Here is a 26,244-nt window from a genome sequence, read left to right as displayed (position 1 = left end):
CCGGCCCGCCATCCAGTCGTACAACAAGGAATATCTATCCCGAGTGACCCCTCCTCTTGCGCCACTCCGCCACGCCCTTCTCGATCTCGTTCCACGTCACACCATCCCTCACGAGCTGCATGGTGACTCCCAAGCTCTCCGTCTCCCGATTTCGACTCTCGTCGTCAAAGAACAGCATATCCGTAAATGGAATGCCCGTCTTCTTGAATATGGTCTCAAAATGTTTAATCTTGCTACTAGGGTATATCTCCAACGGTGCGTCAAAGTACTCAAGCGCCCGCTTTGTCTTCTCCTTCTTGCCACTCCCTCCTTCCTCGGCACTCGGCGGCGGAACGTGTAGAACCTTTAGCATATCCCGTGCAAGATCGGGTGCCGACGTCCGTGACGCGACTGCGATTTTGATGCCTGCTAGTGGCAGAGTGTAGAGTATTCGCGGCACGTCCTGGTAGAAGGCAAAGGACTCGCCATGACGGTCTGTGACTGCCGAATGTGTCGCATTGGCTTTAAGCGGGCCGGAGACGTGTGTATCGACCCAAAAGGGCCAGAGGGTGTAATCGAGATCGAAGACAATGAGCTTCGGAAGGGGGAGCTCGTCGGTCAGGATTCGAGGAAGGGAGAGGGAGGTGGAATTCGTTGTCGAGGTCGAGGGCGTCCCGAGGTTTGTGGTGCTCCCTCCTTGGGGATTCTTCGAGAGTTTCTTCGGCATCAGGACTGTGGAAAAGAAGCGATTGGTGAACCCTGTAGCAGGTATAGAGCATTCAAAAAGACTAAGAACAGAAGGCGTAGGAAGTTGTTGCGGGTTCAAAAGAAGCGGCGGACAAGCTTCAAAGTGCAATGAGGGGCAAAGTGCCTTCGCTTGCGACTGCTCGCGATAGGTTTCGTCAGAACGTCCTGGCCGTCCATGGGGAGCGAAGAAGGAGTACGTACCTACCTGGCTCGTGCTTTTGTGGCGGATGCCTGCTCATCCACACAGGACCCGCTCACTCAATGTACGTACGGATACTTGAGGCGGCATTATGGCATTTCCTTTGGGAAGGTGCGAAAAAATTGGAATGGTGAACTGGGAGGAAAGAATCATGGAGATTCCAAATCCCATCCATCAACAACTCGTTCTCGCCTGTCTTCCTCCTTCTTATTGCCCGCAACAATGGTTAGCAATAGATCGTTTAGAAGCATCCCGAAATTACATTCTATCGCGACATCTGCTATCGACGTCCGTCGTGCCCACGGTATCTATCTACCTCTCTCAGTAAGCAAAACACGAGCGTTCGGTGAGAACACGTCCTCCGTCTTAGCGGGCAAAAAGCATGTCTCGACGTTGGCCTGATTCGAACAGACGCTCCCGAAGGAACAAGATTTCTAGTCTTGCGCATTAGACCACTCTGCCACAACGCCAGATGAGGAATCCGCTTTCAAGCGGGGATGCTGGAGAGGACGCTTCCATGAGCCCAAGGATGGGACTTGCGTTGTGTGGTGGATTGGGGCTTCGTTTGGAGAGGGTTGTGATACACTCAATAGGGCGGTGAAGAGGTAACGCTCCAAAGGGACCCATGTCTCCTCTCCTATGCTAACTGGCGTCGGAGCTTAGTATCCTCTTTCGGAAGAGGGCCGTCTTGACCTTCGGCTCCGACAGCTTCGAATAATGGCGATTCGTCCGGCCGGCTGGCCCACTCCCAAATGTCTTGAACCGATCTTGACGGGGCCGGCCGGGCATCATCCTGCAACATTGGCGGCCGGCGACGCAGGTTCGGTCAACACAACTCCCGGCAGCCGCCCCTGTTTGGTCCAACGAAACTTGACGCAGCATCCCGCGGATTTACGGACTTTCGGGTTTCTGTACCCCGCCGGCAACATGCCGACGATGCACGCCGCGATGGCAGTACCCCACGTCCTCATGATAGGAAGAGAACGATCAGATCGAGCCAGCAAACATTAGCTTGTTCAGTGAGTGGCTAAGTCCCGGCAAAGTATAGGAACCTTATTATGTGTCGATTGTATCCGTTCGGGACTACTTTTTGGCCCCGAGAGCTATGGCCATCCGTCAGAGAGTGTGTTTCGCCCATCCTTCACCGTGTGCCGAGGGAGCTCTGATACGTGACGACTCATCCGGTAGGCTCATCCGGCACTTGAATTGAAGGAAAAGGATGTTTTGTTTTATTTCTAAGTCGATGTATGGTGATACTAAGAAGATGATAGGCAGCTCCAGCCTTGGCACGCCGGGCTTGTCGGGATTATCTTGAGAAACATCCTAGTGCAAGCCAGGACTTTCTCCAAACGCCACGACCCCCGAACCGCCGTCTGAGTTTCGGCACCGCGCCATCTAATTACACCATAACAGCGCCCAAGAATAGGGGACTTGCAGCCACCACAACTCGTTTTACGCCGGACTCTGACGCCTCCAGCGCAAGTACCGAGTGTGCGTGACGTCCGATGGACTGTAGTGGGGTAGTGCGGGGGAACAAACATGGCTAAATCACCCATCCAACGGCATTTCCGCCGGTGAGATGTCAGCTCCAAGTCTAAATATAAGGCGGCTTTGTCCCTGCTTGCTTTACAAGCGACACCCGACGCCAAAGCTTCGTGCCAACAGCAAACCTTTCTTTACAGGTCTTCGCAGTCACAGCACCGACGAGCTACGCCCACCATGCCCGACCGGAAGATCCAGCTCGTCCGCCTGGCGCACGTCTTCTACAAGCACAAGAACATTGAAGAAGCTCGTAAATTTTACGACGACTTTGGCTTTTACGAACTCGAGCGCAAAGGGAACAAGACATTCTATCGAGGCTATGGTACCGAGCCCTTCGTGTTATGCGCCGAAGAGGCGGAGGAGGACGAGTTCGGAGGTCCGGCCTTCGTTGTGGAGTCTCTGGAAGACCTCGAGTACGCGTCCAAGACATTGCCAAGCGCAACAGAAATCCATGATCTCAAAGACGTGCCGGGCGGCGGTAAATGTGTGACGTTCAAAGACCCCGTCGACGGCTGGCCACTGCATCTGGTGTACAACCAGACGCCAATTGAGAAGAGGGATCCAGGATTTCCGAATCTCAAGTTCAACTTCGTGAGCATAACATATGAAGACATTTAGGGAGCTCATGCTGATCAGAAAACAGCCGGAAGAGAAGCATCGCGATGTCAACAAGAAGCAGCGTTTCACCAAGCGCCCGGCACCGGTTCACAAGCTGGGCCACTTTGGCGTGTGTCTGACGAACTTTGACAAGGCATACGAGTTTTACACTAGCAACTTTAACCTTTACCCAAGTGAGGTGAGTATTTCAGCCGTGCGAAGCCAGATTGCAGCCATCCTGACATATACGATGTGCAGCTCGTCCACGCCCCTGACAATAAGGACAAGAGCGTTACCGTGTTTTTCCGCTTGGCACGTGGCAAGGAATTTGTCGACCACCACTGCTTCTTCTTCCTTGAAGGCCCCAAGTTCCACGTCCACCATTCATCGTTCGAAACGCACGACTTCGACACCCAGGTGCTGGGCCACGACTGGCTGAGAGAGCAGGGTCACAAGCTTTGTTGGGGCGTAGGCCGCCATATAATGGGAAGTCAAATCTTTGATTATTGGTGAGTTAGCGATGGGAACCCCGGTGGCTATCCGATAGGTGGAAAACGGCATGGAAAGCTGACAGGAGAACAGGTTCGACCCCTCCGGTTTCATCATGGAGCACTACGTTGATGGGGACCTGCTCGACGACACGGAGAAGACGCACCACACTCCCGCAGCGCCGGATAATCTACACATCTGGGGTGAGTTAGAACCGTACCCGAGAGATATAACCTATGCTAACAGATGTGGTACAGGTCCAGAGGTGCCTGCGACTTTCCTGGCGTGATAGCAGACAGAGTCTCAGTGTCCTTCTTGTAGCAAGAACATGTATTGTAGTGCATATAATTGCGGCACAAACTTCTAGCAATCCATGGGATATTTTGACCGCCTTGCACCACTTCGAAATATGATGGCATACATTGGCCCACCCTCGATTCGGGGAATCTGCCGCATCGTTGCGAACATTGAACATTGTTGAAGTGCAAAACTCAGATTCCTACACTTTCTGCCTGCGTCTTACTTGATCTTGGAGTTTACAAGCTCTGGCTCACCACACGCAGATACCAGTACAGGAAACAGCCTCGCTCTGGCCGCGCATCTCTTCGGTGAGGTACTAGCTTTACGTCACTCCAAGGAAGATGAGACGAGACGGGGAGTGGCTTCGCTGTGGCTTCGCCCCGATCGACCAGCTGACGAGCGCAGGCCGATTGTCGAGCTGAGAGCTGGCTATTTGGGGGTGCCGCGGTTTCTAAAAGTTGCCAATCTTTTTTTGCGACTGCTCCCTAGTACTACTCTTCTGAGGAAACCTGAGGTCCCGAAGGAAAGAGATGCCTGGTCCATGACGCATTGTCAAACATCCACAAAATAGAAGCATGTCGAAGACCTATGGCAATATCATCTCGGAAGTATTGGTCGATATCCGACCCTCGGACGAAATCAATTTCCAAGCAACTGTCACATACCCATTTGACGTACGAAACTCGCAACCAAATCTGGGAATAATTAGACTTTCCGCACCTCCCCACGAACATCAAATATAAGGGCTCCGTATTGAAGTAATCGACGACCGAGGTGCCTCAACGGCAGGGTTCATTCGACTGCACGTTGCAGCGACGAACACATGCCCCTGCACGACGATGCAAGCGTCTTTGGAGGAAGATTGACTAACGAACCCTTGTCCTAGTCTTCCCGTTTAGCGTCGCATTCTCCATCGGCACTGCCTCCCTTTTGCGGTACCGGTCGCCGGCGCAATGTCAAGATTCAACGGCCAAGAGGCCCACGTGTTCGAGCTTAAGCACTTCGACAGGTCTCCTCGCTTCCTGGCTGGCTGAATGGGCCTACAACAAGGAGGGGCGATTGACGAGCTGCTGCTATACTGGGGCGATGGTAAACAAGCTTCGGCTGTCTCGGTTGGCCCTTTGCCTCTTTGGGGCAGGTTTCACTGATTCAGGGGCGCATCGGCGCATTTGACAGCCATTGGTGTGCGGGGGTTAGGGTGATATTGCGGTCGATGATCATCTCGCCGCCTGCAGCTCCCATCGGCCAGCTTCACATCGCAACCGGGGTAGACGGAAAGCTGAAGCCTGAAAGGCCTCCCGCCCCCTCTTTGTCTGCGATCCAGTGGCACGTGTCAGACGTGGTTCGTACAAGATGTTCCTGAGCGACCCAGGGGTGAGCCTTGGGCAACGAAGTCTTGATTTGCCTCTTTACTTAAGGTTGACGACTGCCACACCCATCACTAGAAACATGGTCTTTTGATACCGCATCCTCACGCATCCCGCCGCAAGCCGTTCGCTCTCCAATCCACTCCGCACCTCCCTCTCACCCCCGGACAAGGACTACGAGCTACTCCGTGTACCAGTTTCACATCACGATGCGCGCTGACACCGCATTTGTGTTGCTTGCACAGGCTCTCGCCGTCCAGGGCGTGCGGATCGTCCAGTCCAACGACGACGGGTGGGCAGAGCTCTACGTTCGCTCTTTCAACGATGCGCTGAAAGCCTCCGGCCATGAGGTCCTTCTCTCGGCACCTGCCGAGAACAAGTCCGGCTCCAGTATGTATAATCAAACTCATCCGAAGGTTCATTCACAAACGCGACGTCCACTAACACTCAATCCATCGCAGGTTCCCTCGACGTTGAGCCGAGCCCGCGCACCAGCGCTTGCCAGTACAACAGCTGCGCAGCCAACAGCGGACCGGCCGGCTTCAATGAGACCCGTAAGGATCTCCGCTGGGTCAACTCGTACCCGGTAACATCCATGCGATACGGTATCGAGCAGTTTGCTCCAGAGCAATTCAATGGTGCCGCCGTGGAACTCGCCGTCTCTGGTCCTAACGTCGGCTCCAACCTCTGGCTCCAGGTCCCTTTCTCGGGCACTGTCGGTACCGCTGTCTATGCTTCAGGCACGAAGGGCATTCCCGCCATCGCCTTCTCCGGCTCTTCGGATGGCACTCTCGCGTGGAACACGAAACCTGTGCCCGCGCGGAGCACGTTATACGCCGAGCTCGCGACGCGGCTGGTGGATAAAATTGTGAGCGGGGGCGCTCCGTACCTGCCGGAGAAGACATGGTTAAATGTCAATTTCCCAAAGGTCAGCGACACGGAGTGCAACGACCCGGACCAGTTCAAGTGGGTCTTGAGCCGGATCAACCCGGGACTGCTGTCCGGTCCGGATGTGAGCACGTGCGGTGACGACGCGAGGTTGCCCGAGGAGAACACGGTTGTCGGTACGGCGGGATGCTACATATCCGTGAGCGTGGGTGATTCCAACGACAAGACGACGGCGTCCAAGGAGAAGCAGCAGCCTGTGTTGGATCGGTTGTCTGGCTTTTTGTCTTGCCTGCCTTGAATCGATTGAGAAGTTCCGTCTCTTGAACAAGCAGGCCGTGTATTAGTGTGATCCTTAATGAGCACATGAATGATACAGATCCATGAGTGTTTTGGGCTGCGGGTCGTCGACCGATCGCTGGGAGGGTTCAGTTGCTTGCCCTCTGAGAGAAGAGTTTCAACAAGACTCGGTAGGCGTCACCTCTGCGTGAACATAGGTACTTTGGCAGGGGAAGTCGCCACATACTATATAACTCCGGTAATGGCTAGTCGATACGGAAGCTTTATCCCACACACCCGTGATTACACCAACGACCTAGAACGGGATATGCTCACATCGGGCACAGAGGTACGACTGAATATTGATGCGATTTCTGGGTGAGCAATCTCCATGAAACCCATAGACGATGTCTAGTACAACCGCTCAGTCTACAATTTATCATCGTCCTCTATTCCGATAGTATTACGTGCGGAATAATGCTGGGTAACCGCCTGTTACAACATAACATTGTTTAGAGAGTAGTTCGGATATCGATAGGAACCTGAGACTTGTTTGCCTTCATAGCTATCGCCGCAGTCGCCCTTGAGCATGAGCTACCTCCTTTTTACGGTGTGGATCACCGTCCTCCTGGATCTCCTCGTGGATCCATGCCCTGCTGCTCTCCGACTTTGTTGCCACTATTGGCTCATTTAAATAGTCTTCTCCCCGGTCACTGTGACCACTGTAGCAAGCTTTAAATCAGCGGAACATTCCTGTCACATGGTCTTATTTGCTAAGTGTCTGTTTCTCTCTAGTGTCTACCTATATAAAATGAGCCAGCAAGAGATGGGCTTGGCGGATGTCGCCTCTGCGCCTTTACTAGTCAGAGGGACATGGCCGTGGCTGGCCGCCACATTCACTACAAATTCAATTTCAAGTTAGTAAGAAGTGAGTTTCTTTCTTCCTACCTATAGTTTTAGGAATTAGAGACTTTAGGGACGAACAGAGGGATATACTAAAGTAGTCGTTCACTAAAGTCTTTTACAAATCGTACTTTTAATTATATAATCTACCGCTTAATCTTGCTTCCTGTTGTAACTTTATTCTAGACGGAATACTGCGTGAGAAACGCCTGATATAGTATGATATGATGTTTGTTATTGATAGGCCTCGACAGTACTCGCCGCACTGTACCTTGGGCATATGCCATCTTCTCTTCATGACATAGACAGCTACTGCTGGTGGCTATGGTGCCCATTGCTGCTTGGCCCTTTCTCACATCAAGGGGGCGATGTGTACTAATTTATACTGACTTCGCGATCACATTTACTGCCCCAGGTAATCTACGCAGAGGCACACGCTTCACATGATGCATCCTGCCCCATTTCTCTAAGATCTCTATCTCAATAATCAAGATATGTGAGCTACATCTCGCTTGTGACTTTGGCATTTAGTAGAGTGGATGCCCAAGACACAGTAGCACGCCCTCAGCACTTGTAAACATAGGATTCACTTTTCCAGGTCCATGGCCATGGCCATAATCTACTACTTATCTATATTCTCTGTTCTCGTAATGTTCGTGCCTGAATATACCTCGGAGGCTGATTGATCTGGGTTGACAAGGTAGAGAAGCCGGTTGAATGAGGTCGAGAACTGGAACTTCAGCTCACACACCCATGCCCTACCTAGGTGTTGACTGCCTTCCGACAGCTATTACTGGTGGCACTGTCCTCCGACCACTATTGTTGGTGGTTATGATTCCTGCTTGTCCTTTTTCACAAGTCTAGGCGGCGGTACGCATCCTTTTATACTGAATCTGAGGCCCACTTTGGCTACTACCTTATGATCACAACCCGGGGGCTAGTGCCACTCATTGAGACCCGTGCCCTTACGAACGCTGTGTGATCTCAGGGCAGGGAGTAAATAAGACGACTCGCCCAAACTTTCTCGACACGCCTCTTAGCTTTTTGCGATTCAATGGCCAATTCTCTTAATCCATCGCCTCAGCAAAGCCTCGGAAGTGGCGGGGTCCCAGCGTGGGTGCACTCGGTGGCGGATCGCATTGCTTCTTTTGAGCCCACAGGGAGGCGGCGATTGCGTGGCTTGATCGACTTCAGGCCCTTTTGTGTATGATACCGTGGTGTGTGTAATGTTGTTGGAGTCCATTGTTGAAGGACTTTATTGCTGGTAAGTCAAGTGAAGTTTTACGAGCGTAGGCTGTACTTACTTGGAGCACAGGTTTGTTCTTGCAACTGGATCGGGAGCGGTTGTAGATGTGAACAAGTGTAATGACTGAAAGTATCAATCTCTTCCAGTCACTCAATATGATCGGTGATGTATTGTTACTCCCATCTATCTCCTATACCATCGAGGTCGGCATCTGTGGTCCAATTCCTCACTCAAGGTTGCCCACTTCCCTCTTTGAATGCCAAGCCATCTCCGAAAGGCGGGAACAGACCGACTGCAACCCATGGGCGACGTAAAGCTTGAGACAAGCCATCGCTCTCATACTAGAAGATTTCGTGTGATCATAGCCTGTTCCCAGCACTTGCCCTCTTGCTCGTCCTCTGGTCGTAGGTTTTGGAGACCGCTTTGTCCACTGGAGGGATGCTTATGTAGCCAGATCGTAAAAGTGCTACCCCATGAGGACAGCGAACTAGTGTACATGTGGGGTAAGTAAAATAATTTGCCCATGGCCGTCAGTCAGCAGCAAGTCGTGGTGGAGTTCGGGGCTCCTCCATAACACAACCATGTCAGAATCATCATCTCGGAATGTAAGCCAATCCTTTACACCGACGTGTCTGATCATTTTGCAGTCTGTGGAAAAGGTCTCAATTCTAGCTCACACCGTTCCCGAGCTGACTTCCTACTTCACGATAGGTTCGGAAATTGTTTTGGGATCGCTATGCATGTCTTAGTGCTGACGATGAACACCGCATTTGCTGACGCGCTTGGCGTCAGCGGCACCTGGAATCCGCAGAGTAAGGTGAGTGGTAGCCCGGATAAAACCTCGTTCAGGACTTCAAGATTGCCTTCGCTTTGTGTCCTGGGGCAAAGAATTGTAAGGAACAACCTCAGGATAGTTGACGTTGCAAGATCATGTCACGATACATCGACCGTCAGCCGGTGCACCCAAACCCTCGACCGATGAAGGTCATCTTGTTGAGCTTTGGTCGGTGAGTGCTTTCTTCGAATGCAAGAAACTCCATGTTCAACGAAATCCATTGCGATTAAATGACGAGGCTAAATTGGGTATCAATAGAAACGCCACATTGGGTTTCTACTACGCACTCAAGATCCTCGGCTACAAGCCCTACCATCAGCTTGAAGTTTTCAAGAATGGCGTACCCCACGTGCGCATGATGAACGACGCAGTCCGCGCGAGCTCCCAAGGGATCGGCAAGCCTTTTACCCGTGAGGACTTTGACAAGTTCTTGGGCGATTTCGATGCCATCACCGACATCCCCGCATGGTTCCTTGAGGATCTTGTTGCAGCCTACCCAGACGCCAAGTTTGTCCTCACGGAGCGTGATCCTGAGGCGTGGAGGAAGTCCGTGGCCAAGACTTTCCAGCCACTGGGCGAATTTTGGCTGTCGCCTACGATTCGCCTGGTCGGATTGTTTGACTCGTATACGTACTACATTAGCAAATTGACCTACAGCTTCGTCTACGTTCTCTATGGGGGGTATCTAGGGCCTGACAAACAGAAAGCTCAGCGCGAGGCCGTCAAGGTCTATGAGAGACAGTGAGTGCGAGAATGGATGGGGTTATTTCCGGACACCTTGCTGACTTACCCCCAGCAACAGGATGGTCAAGGAGCTTGTTCCAGCGGATAAGCTACTCGTGATCAAGCTCGAGGAGGGACTTGGATGGGACAAAATTTGCCCTTTCCTTGGTCACGACATTCCAGATGTTCCTTATCCCAGGGTCAACGAAGCAGCAGAGTTCCAGGTCATGGTAATGAAGGACATGATAGCGTCGTGGAAGAAGACTGCTCTCAAGGTTGGAAGCTTTCTTGTTCCTTTGGTTGGGGCATCGATTTGGCTCTCGAGGCGATCTTGATTGGGCTCATCTCACCACCGAATTAAGCCAGACGCCTCCACAAAGTGATTGCAACGAAGCACCGCTGTATCGGATCGATTCAAGCACTATCCTGTCCGCAAGACTTTCTTAACTTGACCGTGAAGTTTGACTGCCTGGCAAAAGATGAGCCTTGCATTATTGTCCAACTCAAATTAAATCCACTCAGTATCAATAGCGATTATACGCACACAGTAATGGGGCAGCCTATTGTCGAGTCCTGAAAACCCTACCTAATACTTGAGTAGAAGAGTTGAAATATTCTTGTAAATCTCAAGCAAACTGAGGTTTTTGCCGATGCAGGTCCGTGGCCCAGCACCGAAAGTGAGAGACGCACTGCTCATACGAAACCGTCTGGTGTTGAAGTCGTCCTCAGACTCGTCGAATCTCTGGAGCCACCTTTCGGGATCGAGCGATTCCAAATCGTCGCTAAATACTGGATGATGGTGTAAAACCTATGTATTGGCGACAACTATCGTACTAGATGGATGAAAAGGCCCGTCTGGTAACTGAAGCCCTCCATCTGGGACGAACCATTCTAGAAGAAGCCCCCTAGGCGGATGGAGGCGGAAAGTCTCCTTGACTACCGGACTGAGGTACGGGAACTGCTGGCTTTCTTTTCATTCGATAGGGAGAGATAAAGAGCCTGTTTTTTCGGGCAAGAGATGGTTAATTCTAATGATATTATCTAAGGTTATAAAATGAAATACGAAGGTAATTTCCTTGTAGATAACATCAGTAATGTAAAGCCATTCATCATAGCAATTAACCTCTAGGCTAGGCTATAATGTATAAAAGTTAATCCTGATTAGCCTAGTGTCTTATTGAGCCAGGCAAACTGGTATCTATTCCATTCCTGCCCAGCTCCAACTTGGACGTGATACCCAGCTGTTCTATTAAAGAACTTATACGTTGCATTATCGCCGAGTGCGTCCTTAACAAGCTCCGGCTGGCCAGCGAAGAACCCCTCGAACTCGGAATCGACGACAAGGACGGGTACGTTGATCTTCTCAACCACGTTATCAAGAGTGTACTGCTTGAGCGATTCGAGCCACAGATACGGGGAATGCTGTTTGAAGGACCACAATCCGTGTCCTAGACCCCAGCGCATCGTTGTAGGCACCTGTGGGCTATCCAAGAGCGGCAAGGCAGCCTCGTCAAATTCCTCTTGCATGCCCGCAGCCAGGAGTTCCTTCATGTCCGGGGTCAGCTGACTGGCGTATCCCTCGTAGACATCCCACACGCCACCATTGAGAATAAGAGCCTTGATCCGAGGCTCAAACGCGGCGGCACGAGCGGCTAGATACCCACCCATTGAAACGCCAACAAGGACCAGCCGGTCTTCATCGACGAAGCAGCCTTTGAGGTTCATCAACTCGTCTATCACTGGCGTGAGAACCTTCTCCCAATCAGGGATGAAACCAATGTCATCATTGCGGCGAACAGTGGGCTGCCCTGGCCCTTCGTAGGTCATAACATTCCAGCCACGGGTCAAGGCTGGTACAACGAACGAGTGGTAGGAGTCTTCCTGGCTAGCATCGTATCCGTTGCCGATAATCAAGGTTGGCCGTTTGATCCCGTCGGCTGCAGATGTGTACCAGATTGCTTCGATGGTGAAGTTGTCTGTCGGGATCTGGATACGTACGCCAGGAACGGGCAGTGTAGCAAGCGCCTTATCAAACGCAGCGCGTTGCTCGAGCCAGAAGCCATTGATACGTGGGTCCGTCCAGTTCGCATGGTTGTAGAAGTCGGCCTGACGGTAGTAGCTCGATGCAGCGAACCAGGCTTCCCGGACGTTCAATGAATCGTACGCATTGTCCGCATCCTCGGCTTGCTTTTTGGTGTATTCAGCCAACGCATGGAAGGTCTCAAGCCAGCTGGTGAAGTTCCCGGGCTCGATGTCTTTCGCTGCGGCCAAGACATCGTTGACGTCGCCAGCCCCGAATATGGTGTTTCCGAGAGTGAAGAGCAGCTCAAAATGGAAGCTTTCATCCTTGCTCAAGAGGATGATGGGATCCTCTGGCTCCTTTGGCGAGAACGATGGCCCAGAGTCACGGGAAAGAATGGAACTTGAGGCTACTGTTGACCCCAAGAGAACAGCACTGAACAGTGAAGTTGACTTCATTTTGAAAGGCACTCAGAAGTAAGTGTAGAGTAGAGAAGAATCGGTAGAGTTGCTGGTGATGATATTGATCATGCTATAATATTCTGGGCGATGCATTGCCTTTTATCTTCATTTGCTTGTTCTCGCAATCTATTCCAGCGAGAGCAACGCACAACCAGTTTACACCTACCTACACTATGCACCAGCCATGCACCGAGCCTGTTTGCGATCGGTATTTTCCTAGTTGCGCACTCCTGGGAACCATGAGGCTATTGTGAATGACGCAGGGACTAGGACGGATACGGCAATTTCTTTGCGATTGGTCGCCTTCTAATGCTGTGCCACTCTCTAGTGCTAGTCACCCCACGGCTTTCGCATCCTCCCATCGCTAACACTGCACACAAGCCTGGCCGGTGAGGATACCTGGACTCAAACTCAACGATCTACAATTCGTTCGCAACGCTATCTAATTTCCGCATGAAGGTATTTATAACTCAGTCCCTGGATGCGACGAATCGCAAAAAGAACCGGCCGCGTGGCGACTCTCAACCAGAAGCGACATCAGTCCTGTCGATCATTGCGCAGCAGACATGGTCAATCATGGCCCCTCAAAGGGCTGCTCGACATGTCGCAAACGACGTGTTAAATGCGACGAAGACCGACCAAGCTGTCGTGAATGCCTCCGGCTGCGACGGGTGTGTGGAGGTTACGAATCACAGAAAAAGACAGGCGAAATTCGGTTCAAGGACCAGAGCACTGGTGCAAGGCTCCTTACGCCGACATCACGGTTCAGGAGCCCTCGCACGTTGACAACGCCAGAATGGACAATGCAGGCTGTCATACCAGCAAGGATTTCCATCAGTGACGAATCATTCGCTGTCTGCTTCTTTCACACCTCGATTGCGGGCTTAGGACGCAGCTTTCGCTCGACCCAGGGTTTCCTGGAGCCTCTTCTCCCTGTCGTATCCAAGGAGCATCCGGATTCTGTCCTCTCGACCGTCCTGACTGCCGTGTCAACGAAGCTCTGGAGCTTATGGAAAACCCCAACCAACAACTATCGAACGCCTCATCCTCCGTTTACCAGGGCGCTGAGTCGCCTACGAGCAGCTCTTAATGATCCTCTCGAGCGGTCAAAGGACAGTACCGTACTCAGCGCTATCTTGATGCATTTCTACGAGAGCCTCGTTGCTCGGTCGACGCACCAGCATACCATGCGTGCTCACCAGGACGGGGCTCGTGCATTGCTAGAACATGGCGCCGAGAGCTTCCCGGACTCGGATTGCCGCGCATACTTGAGGAGATACCTGCGGCACTGTGACGTGTCGACATATATGGAAATGCAACCAGAGGACACCTCGAGCCTGGATGTTTGGTTCGATGCAGGGTGGGACTATTCTACGCCGGCCAATCCGAATGCAGTCTTGGACCTGATCGGGCTCTCGATTGCCGATTTGCAAAGGAGACTATCCACCTTTATGTGCGGGCTGGCCAAGAATAACTTAGATGGTCTAACCCTCGCGACTTGGTGGCAGGAGGCTTCGTCTGTTAACGCACAGCTCTTGGATTGGATTCAGCTAGTGCCGGCCTCATGGCAGCCTTGCAAAGGGCTCGAAGAAGATAGCTTGGGTTACTTTGGGTCCTGCGACATATACCCGACCGTCCAGATTGCCACGATCTGGAATGTATGGCGCGTTTGCCAGCTCATGGTCCTGCGGATGAAGTTCTATCTGCTTGCAAAAGCGCCCCCCGAGGCGCTGCAGCAAACTATTTTGATCGCTACCAAAGATTCCAGTTTCCCAGATCCAAATCACGGCAGGAAGTTGGTGGACTCCATCTGCCGGTCCATGCCGTTTTACCTGGGTAACCGCCAAAATCACAGAGGCTTGTACGACTTAGCGGACCCTGCGATCAGAATCCCCAACTACCACGACCAGAACTTTGACGAAGCTACACGTATGCAGTATATCCGAGGGGACGAGGCAATGAGTCTCTCTGATTATAAGCAACATATTCTGATTCAAGGCCCTTCGCACGCACTGCTTCACTTGAACAGCCTGATCAAAGTGCTGTCAAAGGAAGGCGGAGAACTTATCTGTCGTCAGCTGCATAGGGACAAAGTCGTCTGGATCAAGGAACAGTTCCTCCGGGTCTGTGAACTTAACGACCCAGTCAGTCGTTTTAGATAGTAGTAAATGACACCACCCTTATAATAAGTCGCGCTTTGGTATGGGGTGATGCTTCTTATTAGCTCCAGGTTCTTCGAAACCCTAAGACTCAACGTATTACGACCCAGCGGTTACCGATCAGTAACAGCCTCACTCATTAGCCATTAATATACTAACATCGATACTGAGCCCAAGGCGCACGTATTGCGCATGTTTTTCGTCCAATGCCAAGTGCGTCTCGCGGGCTCGTCCTCTGGCCACATCAATCAACTTCCAAATGTCGGTATGCTTGGCAAGGAAGTGTCATGATGCAGGCGACAAGTCACTTGGAAAGTGGACCCAAAGGAATAGAATACATAATGCAGTGGATAAGCAAAGAAACGCTTGGCAGGTGAGGCCAGCCTCGACGATCAAGCATAAAAGATCCATACTCAAGGTGCAACGCTTAGCTACGAGTCAGCATGATTGATGGGGCATAAGCTGAGGGCGAGTTAAGGGCAAAAGACTCTGCTATGAACAAGTATACGAAGAACATCCCCTGAATTGGAGTCTCGAATATGTTGCAAATGGCCGCTGTCCACCTAAAAGCTAAATACCTTCTTTTGAATGTTCGCTTGTAGAGTCGGGATTCGAGGAAGACTGTGGGAACGGCCAAGCCCGGGAGAAGATACGGCTCATTCCCCGCGCGACACCCGATCTTATGGTCAAATTTGGTCATGGCAGGAATCAGTTCCCCGTCATAGGCCGAGACGGCACTCCTGCTTTGACCGCGCATGCCGGGTTGTCTTCACATGGATGGTAATTTGCAACCTTTGGGCCCCAAATGGGACAGTTCATTGAAATGCGTGTACTTTCAGTGTTTCCATCCTCCAGACCTATAGCGTTTCGAACCCCCCTCATTAGGAAGAGGGGGGGGGGGGGGGGGCTCAATTGGGCGTGCCGGTCATAGCTCCCGTGTCTGCGCCGCCTTTGATGTATCTACAATAATACTGATTTTCCTCCACGAGGCACTCAATGCTCGCTCTGGCATATGAGCCTCTACTCCTGTACTGTCTAAGGCTGAAAGAACAAAATATAAAGACACTAGTGCTTTAGCTCGTCTTTACAAACCACTACAAATTGTATCTCGGCAGATTTTGTGACTGGCCAGCTTTCCAATGCTCGAAAGCATCGACACTTTCCTCCAAGGCATCAAATCCCAGAATGACTTCGAGGTAGGCCGTGTCAGCAAGAGTGAACCCATCGGGTGAAGCTCCTCTAGGTTCAGACCTTAGCCATGCATCCCTTGACTCCTGAATGGGGCCATCTGGCAAATGATATGCACGCTGATTTGACCTCGCTCCCTGAACGTTGATGGTGGTCCTAGACTTTCGTAAGTTCTCGTAGATCTCCAACATGCCCAGTACAGTGTCTCTGGTCCCATCATGATATAGACCTGAGCTCTCCAACTGCCCAAGCAGCTTTCCCAGAACAGCGCCATCTTCTACCGCCATTGCTGCGCCCTGCGCTTGATATGGCAGTGTTGGATGGCATGCATCGCCAAGCAAGGCTATGGGGCCCTGTTGAAATCAGTGATCACTTGCAGATACTAGGTCCGTAGAATGATTACCTTCCTCCACGATTGCAATTCTTCGTGGTGACACAGCTTCCATTTTAAAACGGACGGGACACATGACAGCATTTTTATCAGTCTACGTCGATCAGGTCAGTAACAATACTCCAGTGTGAGAGAATTTTTACCGGACCTTTCATCCCAGCCGACAAACAAAGCTCGCATCTCCTCCACATCCCCAGGCGCCTGTCTCATATCTTTGGGTATGTCATCTGGGCATATAATGACAAGGTTGAATACTTGTCCACCGCCAATGGGATAAAGAACACAATGCTTATTCGGGCCCATCCAGCATTTGACTGTCTTATGCTCGATCAAGTCGTCTATCCGAGGGTCTTTCAAATCCTTCATCTGCTGCAAGGTCAAGGTGGCTCGATATGCAAGGTCTCCCGTCTCAGACGGTGGAGAGGGTCGGCCAAGAATCTGATCCCTCGATCTTGACCAGAGACCTCCGCGGTATTAGTAAGGACATGTTTTGCCAGTCTCGGATCAACGTCAAGAAATAGCAACTTGAAATGTGGGCAGACTGACCATCGGCACCAACGACAACATCACCCCTTACGATTTCGCCAGTCCCAAGGCGCACACTTGAGTCTTTGAAATCGATCGCCACTGCCTCCGTGCCAAGTCGTAACTCTGCGCCAGCCTCCTTGGCCGCGCTCCATAATACACCGTGGTAGTGTGGTCGAGCAATAACCCTAAGAGAGGGTCAGACTCAGCTTCATCAGCAACGCACCTCGCCACCTCGGGCAATAACTGACATCCAAAGATCGCCATAGGATTGCTTCATCTTCTCGCCGCCTTCCATCTGATACAAGACCTTGCCATCTTTGTATCGAAGGTAATCAATTGTATCGACCAAAGTGGCCTTGTCTAGCAGTTGGGGTACGAGGCCGAGCTTGCGAAGGATCCGGGCAGCGTTAGGTGGTATCTGTATCCCTGCGCCGACCTATTGAACTCACACTGTCAGTAGCCCCCTCAAGTCTTCAGCTTCAAGGTGCATCGGAATGGCACTTACAGGCTGTAAAGCAGCAGCTTGTTCGAGAACTACAACTTCGAGGCCTTCCCGACGACAGGATATGGCGCAAACCAGACCACCGATTCCGGCACCAATAATGACCACCTTCATTTCGATTCCAGCAAACTTACATGTATTTCAGGTATGGGTGTTCATTGATGAGGTGCGATCGAAGATGTCTGAAATAAAAGGAGCTGTGCTGTGTTCCCGAGCACGCATATATAGGACGGTTCCAGCAAAACCAATTCCTCGTCACAGTGACGCGTAAAACTGATGGAAACGACTTGCCAAAGGGGGTAATGCTGACCGATGTCAGAATGAGCTCGGAACGATGGGTTGACCGCCATTGACCGAGCTTTGCCGATGCGATAGCTAACCGTAACACGACTGACCCCATGACCATCACCCGCATTCTTCAAAGCTTCATCCCTGCAGTTTTCGAGGGAAGGCGTTGAATGATCCTGCAAATCTGTCAACAAACCTGTTTGACTACGAACTTTCTCTGGAGGTTTGTAAGAAAAAAGGCTTCCACATCGCACACCCATGTGTCACATGATGGCAGAAACTATTACCTCGTTGCCGGCACAGAGGTAAACATCAAAATTTGGGATGAAAAGACCATGCGAAAACCTTAAGTTAGCGGTAATTTGAATACTTTCGTTTGCTGTTATTCTACGTTACATAGCCAGCGACCGGAAAGACTGGAGCATCTGTTTGTCCGATCAAAGACAGCCCTTACGAATAATTGTGCATACCTTAGGCTGGGAAAACCTGTCACCAGTTTCATGGAAACAAGTTTCATGCTAGGTAGAATCTTTAAACACGCTCCGGCAGACTCTTGAATTAGTCATCAAATAAAACTACATATGACTGCATGTGGCGTCTCGCATCGCTGCATCAGCTCAGTCAAACTCTCGTAACATAAGCACGCTTACTGCATGCTCACCTGCACTGCGTCGATTGAGACTTCAAGTTGCTGATGGCATTACGAGTTTCCCTGCATCCTCAATTCTGCCAGTCACAAAACCGAGAGGAACGTTTGGACCCCAAACATGGAGTGAATCTGGTGCTTCTGGAGACCGGGTAGCTTCAGTGTTCTCGTTGACCAGGTCTCCATCGCAATAATGTTCAAGAATGTTTCCCGAGGTATCAAACCTATGGCGAATATCCCGTTATTCCACCCTTCGGCATTTACTCCTTGGAGTCTTGGGGATCGCGTTCATGCTTACCAGTAGTCAAATAGTTGGCTGCCCAAGACATGCCGTCCAATTCCCCAGCAGTTGGTGTAACCCTTCTTCAAAAGCCACTCGTGGCCGAGAGCTTGAGTATCCATATCATTAACCTCGAAGCTAGCGTGATGAACAAAAGGCGTCTGGCTAAACGGATGGGCGCCGAGGAAAAAGCTCTGGGTCCGTGATCAACAGATGCACCAAAGATTACACGGCTTTGCCACTTACATGGTGGTCAGTGAAAGTGGTTCCTCTATCAATGTGCATGAAGCAAGTCGTGTCTTTGTTTGTCCGAGGGTCGAAAACCGCGTCAGTAGGCACTAGGTTCATGAGGCCAGTGTACCACTTCAGCGTTTTCTCGTAGGTGTCCTTGGGGACCATGAATCCATAATGCCCCAGCTTGTGAATTGGACTAGGCCCGTAATTGAAGCGTTTGAAACGACCTTTTCTTGGCTTTTCGTCAACCAGATTGGTGGGGGGACTCTCGTCGTCAGCAATCCGGCTTTTGTCCACATTGTCAACATCGCTTCTTGGGGCCTGGCCGTGAATGAATCCAACATAGTACCCATTCGGGTCGACAATGTCTACTCTTTTACCACCTCCAGGACCTTTCTCGCCGTGAATGCCTGTAGCGTCAGGGTGATTCGCAGCGACCTCAAGGTCGTTCTCGTTCTCCACGACCCAGGTTGCGCCAATAAATGCGCGGCGTGAGCCGGGAGATCTTTCAATTACATAGACGTACGGGTCAACACCGAAGCCGGCAAAGTAGACACGTCCGTCCTGCCGAGCCACCTCTTGAAGGCCAAAGTCTTCAAGGAATTGGGCTGCCTTTTCGACGTCGACGTGCTGATACAGCACTGAGGCCAGACGAATGACCCTAATCTTCTGTGGTGATGAAGCCATGGGTGCGACACGCGACTAATGATAAGCTGGATGGGTTTACGGACAGTGAATCAGATTACGTGCAGGCTCTTGGATACTCAAAACGGCTGGTCATATATGTAGCGCAATGCACTAGATTTCCCAACGGGATTTCGCGGACTTATTGACCGATGATGCGCCGCGGCCTTGAACGGCTTTACCGCGAATGCCGCCTGGCTATTTGACCTGCATCTGCCGGAAGACACGGGCTCCTGCTGCCAAGGGACTAACTCTATTTGACGGCTCTTCCTTTCGCTATCTACAGGTTCCGGAATGAGAGATCCTCACCCGATTCTTTACTTGGTTGCTCTTTCGATTAATTGCCACAGGCTGGGAAGTCTTCTTCCATATGCTCACCTAATTGCTCTTGGCAACTCACTGTTGACCATGTCTTTCAATCGACTTGTTCATTTTGAGGAAAATGGGAAAATTAACTATGGTGATATGATCGACTCTAGTGATGACAAGGGCTTCGACGTCTTGGAGCTGGATGGTAGCCCATGGCTAGGTCTAAAATTAACTAGTCGCAAGGTCAAAACTGCGAAGGTACTTCATGCACCTTGCCCGATTCGCCATTTGCTCACAATGAAGACGCTGCTTTTATGCCCCATTGCGGCCTGTCCATCATCATCTGTGTAGGGCTCAAACTACAAGCAACATGCAGAAGAAGCAAAGGTATGCATAATGCCCAAGTCCTGCCCTTGGCCCTCACACAGTTAGTGTTCCCGAACTGAGAAAAACTTACTTACGTATCGACGCAACGTCTAGTCGAAGGTGCCAACCTTTCCCGTCATTTTGACGAAGCCAAGTGATGCTTTGGCGGGGCCTTTGGACGATATCAAAGTACATCCAGACGCTCAGATTCAACTGGACTAGGAAGGAGAGCTCGTGGTCATCATCGGCCACGATGCCAAAGACGTCAAGGAAGACCAGGCTCTCAATTACGTATTGGGATACACAGCTGGGAACGACGTGTCTGCGAGGAACTTTCAATTGCCAGATGCCTCTGGTGGACAATTTTGTTATGCGAAATCATTTGACGGTTTTGCACCTGTGGGCCCTGCAATCTGGTCAACCGAGTCGGTGCCAGATCCCCAAAAGCTTCATATCACGACAATTGTCAATGGGGGGGTGGTCCAAGAGACGGGTACAAGTGACATAATTTGGTCGGTAGCCCAGATCATTGCCCACCTCTCTCGAGGCACGACTTTGCGGAGGGGAACAGTGATCATGACAGGCACTCCCTCTGGCGTCGGTTACTTTCGAGGCGCCTTTCTCAAAGACGGTGACTTGGTAGAAGTAGGGATCTCTGGACTGGGGAGAATCGCAAATTGGATCGTCTTTTGACGCGCAAAAGAACGGGGCACGAAAGAGATGTCTGCGACGTTATTCAGAGGCTCGACTCGAAGCAGTTGAACCCAAAACTATCACCGCATAGATATTCCAACTGCACAGGGGAGCACCAGCTATAGCACCCCTCAGACGTATTTGCGAGAAGTTGTGGTATCTCGCCCACATTTCCATCCAAACCCAATTCGATGTCGAAAAGTTCCCTCGGAGACTGGCAAGCGCCATGTGGCTCAGACGCTCCGTCATAGACAGATCCAGCACCAGACTGTCGCATACCCGATCGAGTTTTATTTGTGGCTCTGAGTGACTCATTGTGCAGATTCAAATGAGAAAAGTAAATCTTGCAGTATTTTCTCAATGAGGATTGTTTCTCGAGGTTTCTCTTATATTCTATTGACTTGGAAGTCATCAGGCCTGCAAGAATCGGCACCATTAGACTGAATGAATGGCCTTGATATAGAAACGGATGTACTCACCCAGCAGCACAGAACCTAGCTGCCAGAAAGTAGCAAAGTGGGAAAGGATTAGGGCTGAAAGCTCTTGGTTGCACGATGAACTTAGTGACCGCGACGAAGACGTTGATGGATAGGTGCGGGCAGAAAGAAGTGTTCCGGCGAAGAATGGGTGACTGAAGGCGATGTATTCGGGGTGCCAACGGTTGAGGATTCTCGAATAGTCATCTCCGATCGTCGCAACACCCGACGCCGGTGTTGCTGTCAGAACTTGTAAACACGCTTGAGTGTTTGCCAACATTAGATGCATGCCAATAATCCAATTGGCGTTCGCAAAAGTCCTGGCAGTGAAGACAGGCGGCTTAGTTTCCAGTCCATATCTCCGAGAAACTGCAAGAGAGAAGTAAGTTATTGAGCTAGCGAGATCGCTATATTCTCGCTGAGACTTCTGCTGGCCTGAAGCTGCCTCGTACGCCAGAGCCATCAGATAGTTGGCCACGAGGAACCACGCTCGCTCGTCTTTGTTCGGAGAGTCGAGCAAGACTCTCCAAACCTGTGTTGGATTAAGAGGAATGACCGGTGACTCGCATGGGCTGTTGGAAAACCACGCTTCATCGCTGACCGGGAGACGCACAATGATCCTTTGGCTGTTGAGTCCTCGCGGCCTCATTGAGAGGATTGAAGCGAACGTATCGATCTCCCATACGAGCCAAAATGCTCTCCTACGCTCCTCTTCTGCCGACCACTTTGTGGACGCCATTTCATTGCCGCCATCTTCTTCGTCCATACAGCAGACGTCGAGGTCGTAAGCTAAGCGAACACATACCCCGGTGAGTATCCATGCTTGATGACTTGGGCCGGCCGTGTAGAGATAAAAGGCCAACAATACACACCCCTGTAAATATTCCAACGTTGTTTCGCTATCGGACGATCGCAGTCGGCCGTAATATTGAATCGCCCATTCGGCGAAATTATCCCCACGATTCGGTGGTGACAATCCCTGGAAGTACTCATTATTTGAGTGTCGCGCGGCGAGAGCAAAGATACCATGTAACAGAAGGCCCTCTTCCAGCGACACCTGGAGTAACCTCTCTTTTTGGAAACTACCATCGACAATGTACCTGGCGAAGAAGTTTGGTCGATGAAGCAATGGCAACCATGCTTGAATTTTGTCGAAGTACAAATTGACGAGCTCTGTTGCCACTTCAGCAGGTATCTCGGTCCGGTATAAATTCTTTTCTGTGCTTTCTCCAGCACCTCCCGCTTCGATTTCGACTTTTCGATCAGCTCTGGGCTCGAGACAATGGCTTGTTGAGTTGGCGGAAGTACAGCCCAGGGCCACTATGGCGTCCTGCTCCGCATCGTCTCGACAAGTCCCAACAGATCCGGAGTAACTAGGGCTCGTAGCAATTGATTGATCGCTGCCTTGCTCTCTTCCTGGAGATTGGCCCGTAGAGCTTTGGCTTTTTGGAGTTTCGTCAAGTCTGGATTCAAGAAGGCTAACAAGATGTTCTATCAGAGGCTTAGTATAAACACAATTGACGTATTCGGGATGAAATTGGGTCTAACCAAGCCTTTGAGGGTCTATCACGTTTAAATCCTTCTGTTTTGCGGGCCGTTTTCGGAATTCGGGGGCTTTCCTTTTTGTCGGGAATGTACAAGACCCGCCTGTTCTCCGACAGAGACCGCAGATGGGTTGTCGCATATCGCCTACAGGTTCAAGATCAGTGACGTGGGTAGAAACGTAGGGAAATTCAGAAGTCCTTGCATACACCTTGTCTTCTTACTGCGTTGGAAGAAGTCAGTACGATTAAGCCGGGAAGAGTAGGAGAAACAGTGATGTGACCTTAAGTCATACTCTGTAGGCGGCGACTTACCGTCGGCACTCGATACAAGCGCGAAATCCCCTCTCTGGGGGAATAGCTGCAATGATATTGCTGTCTTTTGAGACCCGCGCATCTTTTGTCGGTCCTAAGCCAGTGATACTTGCTTCAGCCTCCATCTGGATCAAGCCTGTGCAACGATAACGATGCTGGAGGAGACGTTCGCGACTCTAGAATTGCAAGTCGTATGCAGTCAGGACAAGAATAGCCCCGGAAAACGTAAGGCTTTGGGCGATATGGAGTGGATGTAAACGACGCTTAGAGGACGACGATGAACATGTCGATGTATGACTGAAGCAAATTCATGTAGCTTGGAGATGTGCCCCGCTGGCTACCCCAGATTCCAGGTGAGGGGCCGCCCGGGGTTTACGGGATGTGATGCAGGGGCTGCTTGGGCACAGGTCGCTTCAACGGGAACTAGACCGGCAACGCATTCCTCATGGGGTAATCAAAATCGACCCTCTTTTACATGTATCATCTACCTTGGACCTAGTACACTTTCAAACAAGTTATTCAATTTCAGCCATCTGTGATGCTCCGGTCTTCTCCTGACACTCTCTCAGCATCTGCAAGCCTGCATGGCACGCCTCAATATGAAAAGGTATTGATAGTAAGGTATGCAGCTGCTGACTGGAAATGCCATTATATGGGAATATGTCGAGATGATTGCTGAGAACCTCTGAGCTTTAAAGTTTCTGAGATGGCCACACTAGGTACTCCGTACTTAGAACTCAGTATCTGTGTGGGGACGGTCAACCACGGCGTTCCGAATTGCCGTCCTTGGGGGCACATTGACTAGGCACGTGCGGTCAAGCGAAGAACCTTGGACAAGAGTTCAGCCGGATGAAGATCACCGCGGTGGACGTCGGCATAGTGAGAGCGGTCGACAATATTCTCGCCAGATCGAGGTGCTAATTTACAAAAAGCCCAAAGTCATCTGAGGGAAACATTGTCGTCATTCTGAGCTGTGTGGCTTTCAACCAAAGATTTGCTAGTCGGAATCGAATTATTCAATCGCGTTAACCATGAGCTCGACAATTGTACGTCGAATTTTGTTGCTCAACTGCCTGGTCCGACGTTCTTATGACTGATTATTTCGCAGGTAATTGAGCACCACGTACCAGTCTTGGTCGTTGGCGCTGGTCCCGCTGGGTTGCTTCTGGCACTGCAGTTGGCGAAGAATGGTGTCCAAAGCTTGATAGCTGAACGAAACCTAGATTCAACGAAATGGCCAAAAATGGATATCACTAATTGTCGAAGCATGGAGCTGCTTAGAAGACTCGGGATTGCCGATGACTTGCGGGCTCAAGGCGTCCCACAACACTACTCTTTCGACGTTCTCTTCAGTACGGGCCTCTCAGAAAATGGAGAGCTCATTGACAAATGGGTCAGCTTATGCTTGCCCCGATACCCCTGCTAGATCAATGGCTTTGTAATTCTCATGAGAAAGTAGAACCTTCCTTCGCCAGACGAATGGCGCCAGCGCATCCATTCTTGCAATGATGGTTCCATGCCAAGGGAGCCATACCAGCGCTGCAGTCAGGCTATTTTCGAAGCCTGGCTGAAGCGTCGCATAGAGTCCGAAGAGCTAGTCGAAGATCACTTCGGCCTCAAGTTCGAAAGTTGTGCAGAAACCTCCGACGGGGTTAAATCGGAACTCGTCAACACCGTCACTGGAGAGCGGCATATGGTCACCAGTCAGTATCTGGTCGGCTGTGACGGCGCTGGCAGTAGCGTCCGTCGGCAACTTTACATCAAGATGATTGGTGGTCCTGTGTGAGTTAGCATGGTTTTCCATCGAAGACTAGCAACTTGAGTCTCTAATGTGATATTGTCCAGACCTTCTGCGATGTATCTCATTCACTTCAAGTCACGAGATCTCACGGCATTGCACAAGCAAGGCCAATTCTGGCACATTTTCTTCACCAGCGGCAGCGTCATAATATCTCAAGACGAAGTTGATACATGGACAATCCATCTTCCCATATCTCTCGACACTGATTGGAAGTCCCTTGATCCAACAGAGTCCATATACCGAGGGCTGGGCGGGTCTTTGGCTCCTTATCCCATCAAGGTGGACGAAATCCTCGTTTGCAGCTCGTGGCGCCCAAACATCGCTATTGCCGAACGTTTTGCTTCTGAAAGTTTCAGAGTGTTCCTAGCCGGCGATGCAGCTCATCAAAACATTCCCACTGGTGGATACGGCATGAACACGGCTGTTGGCGACGTCTTTGATTTAGGATGGAAACTATCGGCTGTTCTCAATGGCTGGGGAGGGCAAGAATTGCTCCGCTCCTACGAAGTCGAACGAAAACCGGTTGCAATTCGCAACATCGAACGGTCTGGTCAACATTTTCAAGTTCATCAGACTTACGTCAAGTGGGTGGCCGACGGAGGCTCAGATGTCCTTTTCAATAGGGAGGAGCGTAGACTTCTCTTTAACCGCATAAAGGCACATACCGAGACCCACCAAGGTGAGAACAAGGACCACGGAATCGAAATGGGATATCGGTACAACGCATCGCCTGTCATCCTCCAGAACGAAGCTGGAGAAGGAGGACAGGAGCCTTCATGGGATCCGCGAACATTTGTGCCATCCTCATGGCCTGGTGGGCGTGCTCCTCATGTCTATCTTCGGGATGGCAAAACCAGCATTTTCGACCTGTTTGGAATAGGATTCTCAATCATTGACTTCACACAAGCTGGGACCTGGAGTCAAGAGTTTGAGGCAGCAGCTGGAATGCTCAATATTCCGCTGACGAAGGTTTATTTGCCCGGAGAGATCCAGGCTAGGAAGGTGTGGGGTAGAGATGCGGTTCTCGTCCGTCCTGATGACCACATAGCTTGGAGGTCACCACTCGACGGGAAGAGACCGGATATTAGAGCAGTCTTAGAAATTGCATCAGGGAGACAACGGCAGACACCTTTGAAGAAAGACTGCGAATCTTCTCATGCGTTGGAGGGTATCAAGCAGCACGGATTTACATCAACCTTGGGCAACGTCGCAGACAACAGAACTGACCTCCTTGCCCCGTTTCAGCGCTGAATTATTGCTAGACTCCCAGA

At 51.0% G+C, this 26,244-nt stretch overlaps 11 protein-coding genes across 11 annotated transcripts; 6 read left to right on the top strand and 5 right to left on the bottom strand.

Annotated features, from left to right (window-relative positions):
• Positions 1-34: 34 nt before the first annotated feature.
• Positions 35-706, bottom strand: CABS01_10299 (magnesium-dependent phosphatase-1; the record flags this gene model as incomplete). The annotated part of the gene is made up of 1 exon (XM_060543655.1): positions 35-706. The coding sequence occupies one exon, from the start codon at positions 704-706 to the stop codon at positions 35-37; it is 672 nt and encodes a 223-aa protein (XP_060399337.1).
• A 1,938-nt stretch (positions 707-2,644) lies between these two features.
• On the top strand, positions 2,645-3,842 carry CABS01_10298 (glyoxalase; the record flags this gene model as incomplete). Its single annotated transcript, XM_060543654.1, has 5 exons — positions 2,645-3,058; positions 3,111-3,263; positions 3,323-3,573; positions 3,647-3,756; positions 3,811-3,842. The coding sequence occupies 5 exons, from the start codon at positions 2,645-2,647 to the stop codon at positions 3,840-3,842; spliced, it is 960 nt and encodes a 319-aa protein (XP_060399336.1).
• Positions 3,843-5,429: 1,587 nt separating this feature from the next.
• CABS01_10297 (5'/3'-nucleotidase SurE) lies at positions 5,430-6,406 on the top strand (the record flags this gene model as incomplete). The annotated part of the gene is made up of 2 exons (XM_060543653.1): positions 5,430-5,610; positions 5,682-6,406. The coding sequence occupies 2 exons, from the start codon at positions 5,430-5,432 to the stop codon at positions 6,404-6,406; spliced, it is 906 nt and encodes a 301-aa protein (XP_060399335.1).
• Positions 6,407-9,463: 3,057 nt separating this feature from the next.
• CABS01_10296 (uncharacterized protein) lies at positions 9,464-10,426 on the top strand (the record flags this gene model as incomplete). Its single annotated transcript, XM_060543652.1, has 3 exons — positions 9,464-9,540; positions 9,627-10,109; positions 10,165-10,426. The coding sequence occupies 3 exons, from the start codon at positions 9,464-9,466 to the stop codon at positions 10,424-10,426; spliced, it is 822 nt and encodes a 273-aa protein (XP_060399334.1).
• An 826-nt stretch (positions 10,427-11,252) lies between these two features.
• CABS01_10295 (uncharacterized protein) lies at positions 11,253-12,569 on the bottom strand (the record flags this gene model as incomplete). Its single annotated transcript, XM_060543651.1, has 1 exon — positions 11,253-12,569. One exon carries the CDS (start codon positions 12,567-12,569, stop codon positions 11,253-11,255), a length of 1,317 nt encoding a protein of 438 aa, XP_060399333.1.
• Positions 12,570-13,375: 806 nt separating this feature from the next.
• On the top strand, positions 13,376-15,022 carry CABS01_10294 (uncharacterized protein; the record flags this gene model as incomplete). The annotated part of the gene is made up of 2 exons (XM_060543650.1): positions 13,376-14,716; positions 14,909-15,022. 2 exons carry the CDS (start codon positions 13,376-13,378, stop codon positions 15,020-15,022), a joined length of 1,455 nt encoding a protein of 484 aa, XP_060399332.1.
• Positions 15,023-15,825: 803 nt separating this feature from the next.
• On the bottom strand, positions 15,826-17,454 carry CABS01_10293 (uncharacterized protein; the record flags this gene model as incomplete). The annotated part of the gene is made up of 5 exons (XM_060543649.1): positions 15,826-16,262; positions 16,454-16,774; positions 16,857-17,023; positions 17,087-17,274; positions 17,344-17,454. The coding sequence occupies 5 exons, from the start codon at positions 17,452-17,454 to the stop codon at positions 15,826-15,828; spliced, it is 1,224 nt and encodes a 407-aa protein (XP_060399331.1).
• Positions 17,455-18,568: 1,114 nt separating this feature from the next.
• Positions 18,569-19,475, bottom strand: CABS01_10292 (uncharacterized protein; the record flags this gene model as incomplete). Its single annotated transcript, XM_060543648.1, has 2 exons — positions 18,569-18,748; positions 18,801-19,475. The coding sequence occupies 2 exons, from the start codon at positions 19,473-19,475 to the stop codon at positions 18,569-18,571; spliced, it is 855 nt and encodes a 284-aa protein (XP_060399330.1).
• Positions 19,476-20,304: 829 nt separating this feature from the next.
• Positions 20,305-20,655, top strand: CABS01_10291 (uncharacterized protein; the record flags this gene model as incomplete). Its single annotated transcript, XM_060543647.1, has 1 exon — positions 20,305-20,655. One exon carries the CDS (start codon positions 20,305-20,307, stop codon positions 20,653-20,655), a length of 351 nt encoding a protein of 116 aa, XP_060399329.1.
• A 620-nt stretch (positions 20,656-21,275) lies between these two features.
• Positions 21,276-22,082, bottom strand: CABS01_10290 (uncharacterized protein; the record flags this gene model as incomplete). Its single annotated transcript, XM_060543646.1, has 1 exon — positions 21,276-22,082. One exon carries the CDS (start codon positions 22,080-22,082, stop codon positions 21,276-21,278), a length of 807 nt encoding a protein of 268 aa, XP_060399328.1.
• Positions 22,083-24,203: 2,121 nt separating this feature from the next.
• On the top strand, positions 24,204-26,224 carry CABS01_10289 (FAD binding domain-containing protein; the record flags this gene model as incomplete). The annotated part of the gene is made up of 4 exons (XM_060543645.1): positions 24,204-24,218; positions 24,281-24,565; positions 24,632-24,954; positions 25,018-26,224. The coding sequence occupies 4 exons, from the start codon at positions 24,204-24,206 to the stop codon at positions 26,222-26,224; spliced, it is 1,830 nt and encodes a 609-aa protein (XP_060399327.1).
• Between the last annotated feature and the right edge of the window lie 20 nt (positions 26,225-26,244).

This window comes from Colletotrichum abscissum (genome assembly GCF_030869225.1).
Source record: "Colletotrichum abscissum strain IMI 504890 chromosome Unknown Scaffold_26.1, whole genome shotgun sequence".
Classification (NCBI taxonomy): Eukaryota; Fungi; Ascomycota; class Sordariomycetes; order Glomerellales; family Glomerellaceae; genus Colletotrichum; species Colletotrichum abscissum.
The sequence above is the reverse complement of the archived record's forward strand: the minus strand, read 5'-3'. Positions and strand labels throughout refer to the sequence as shown.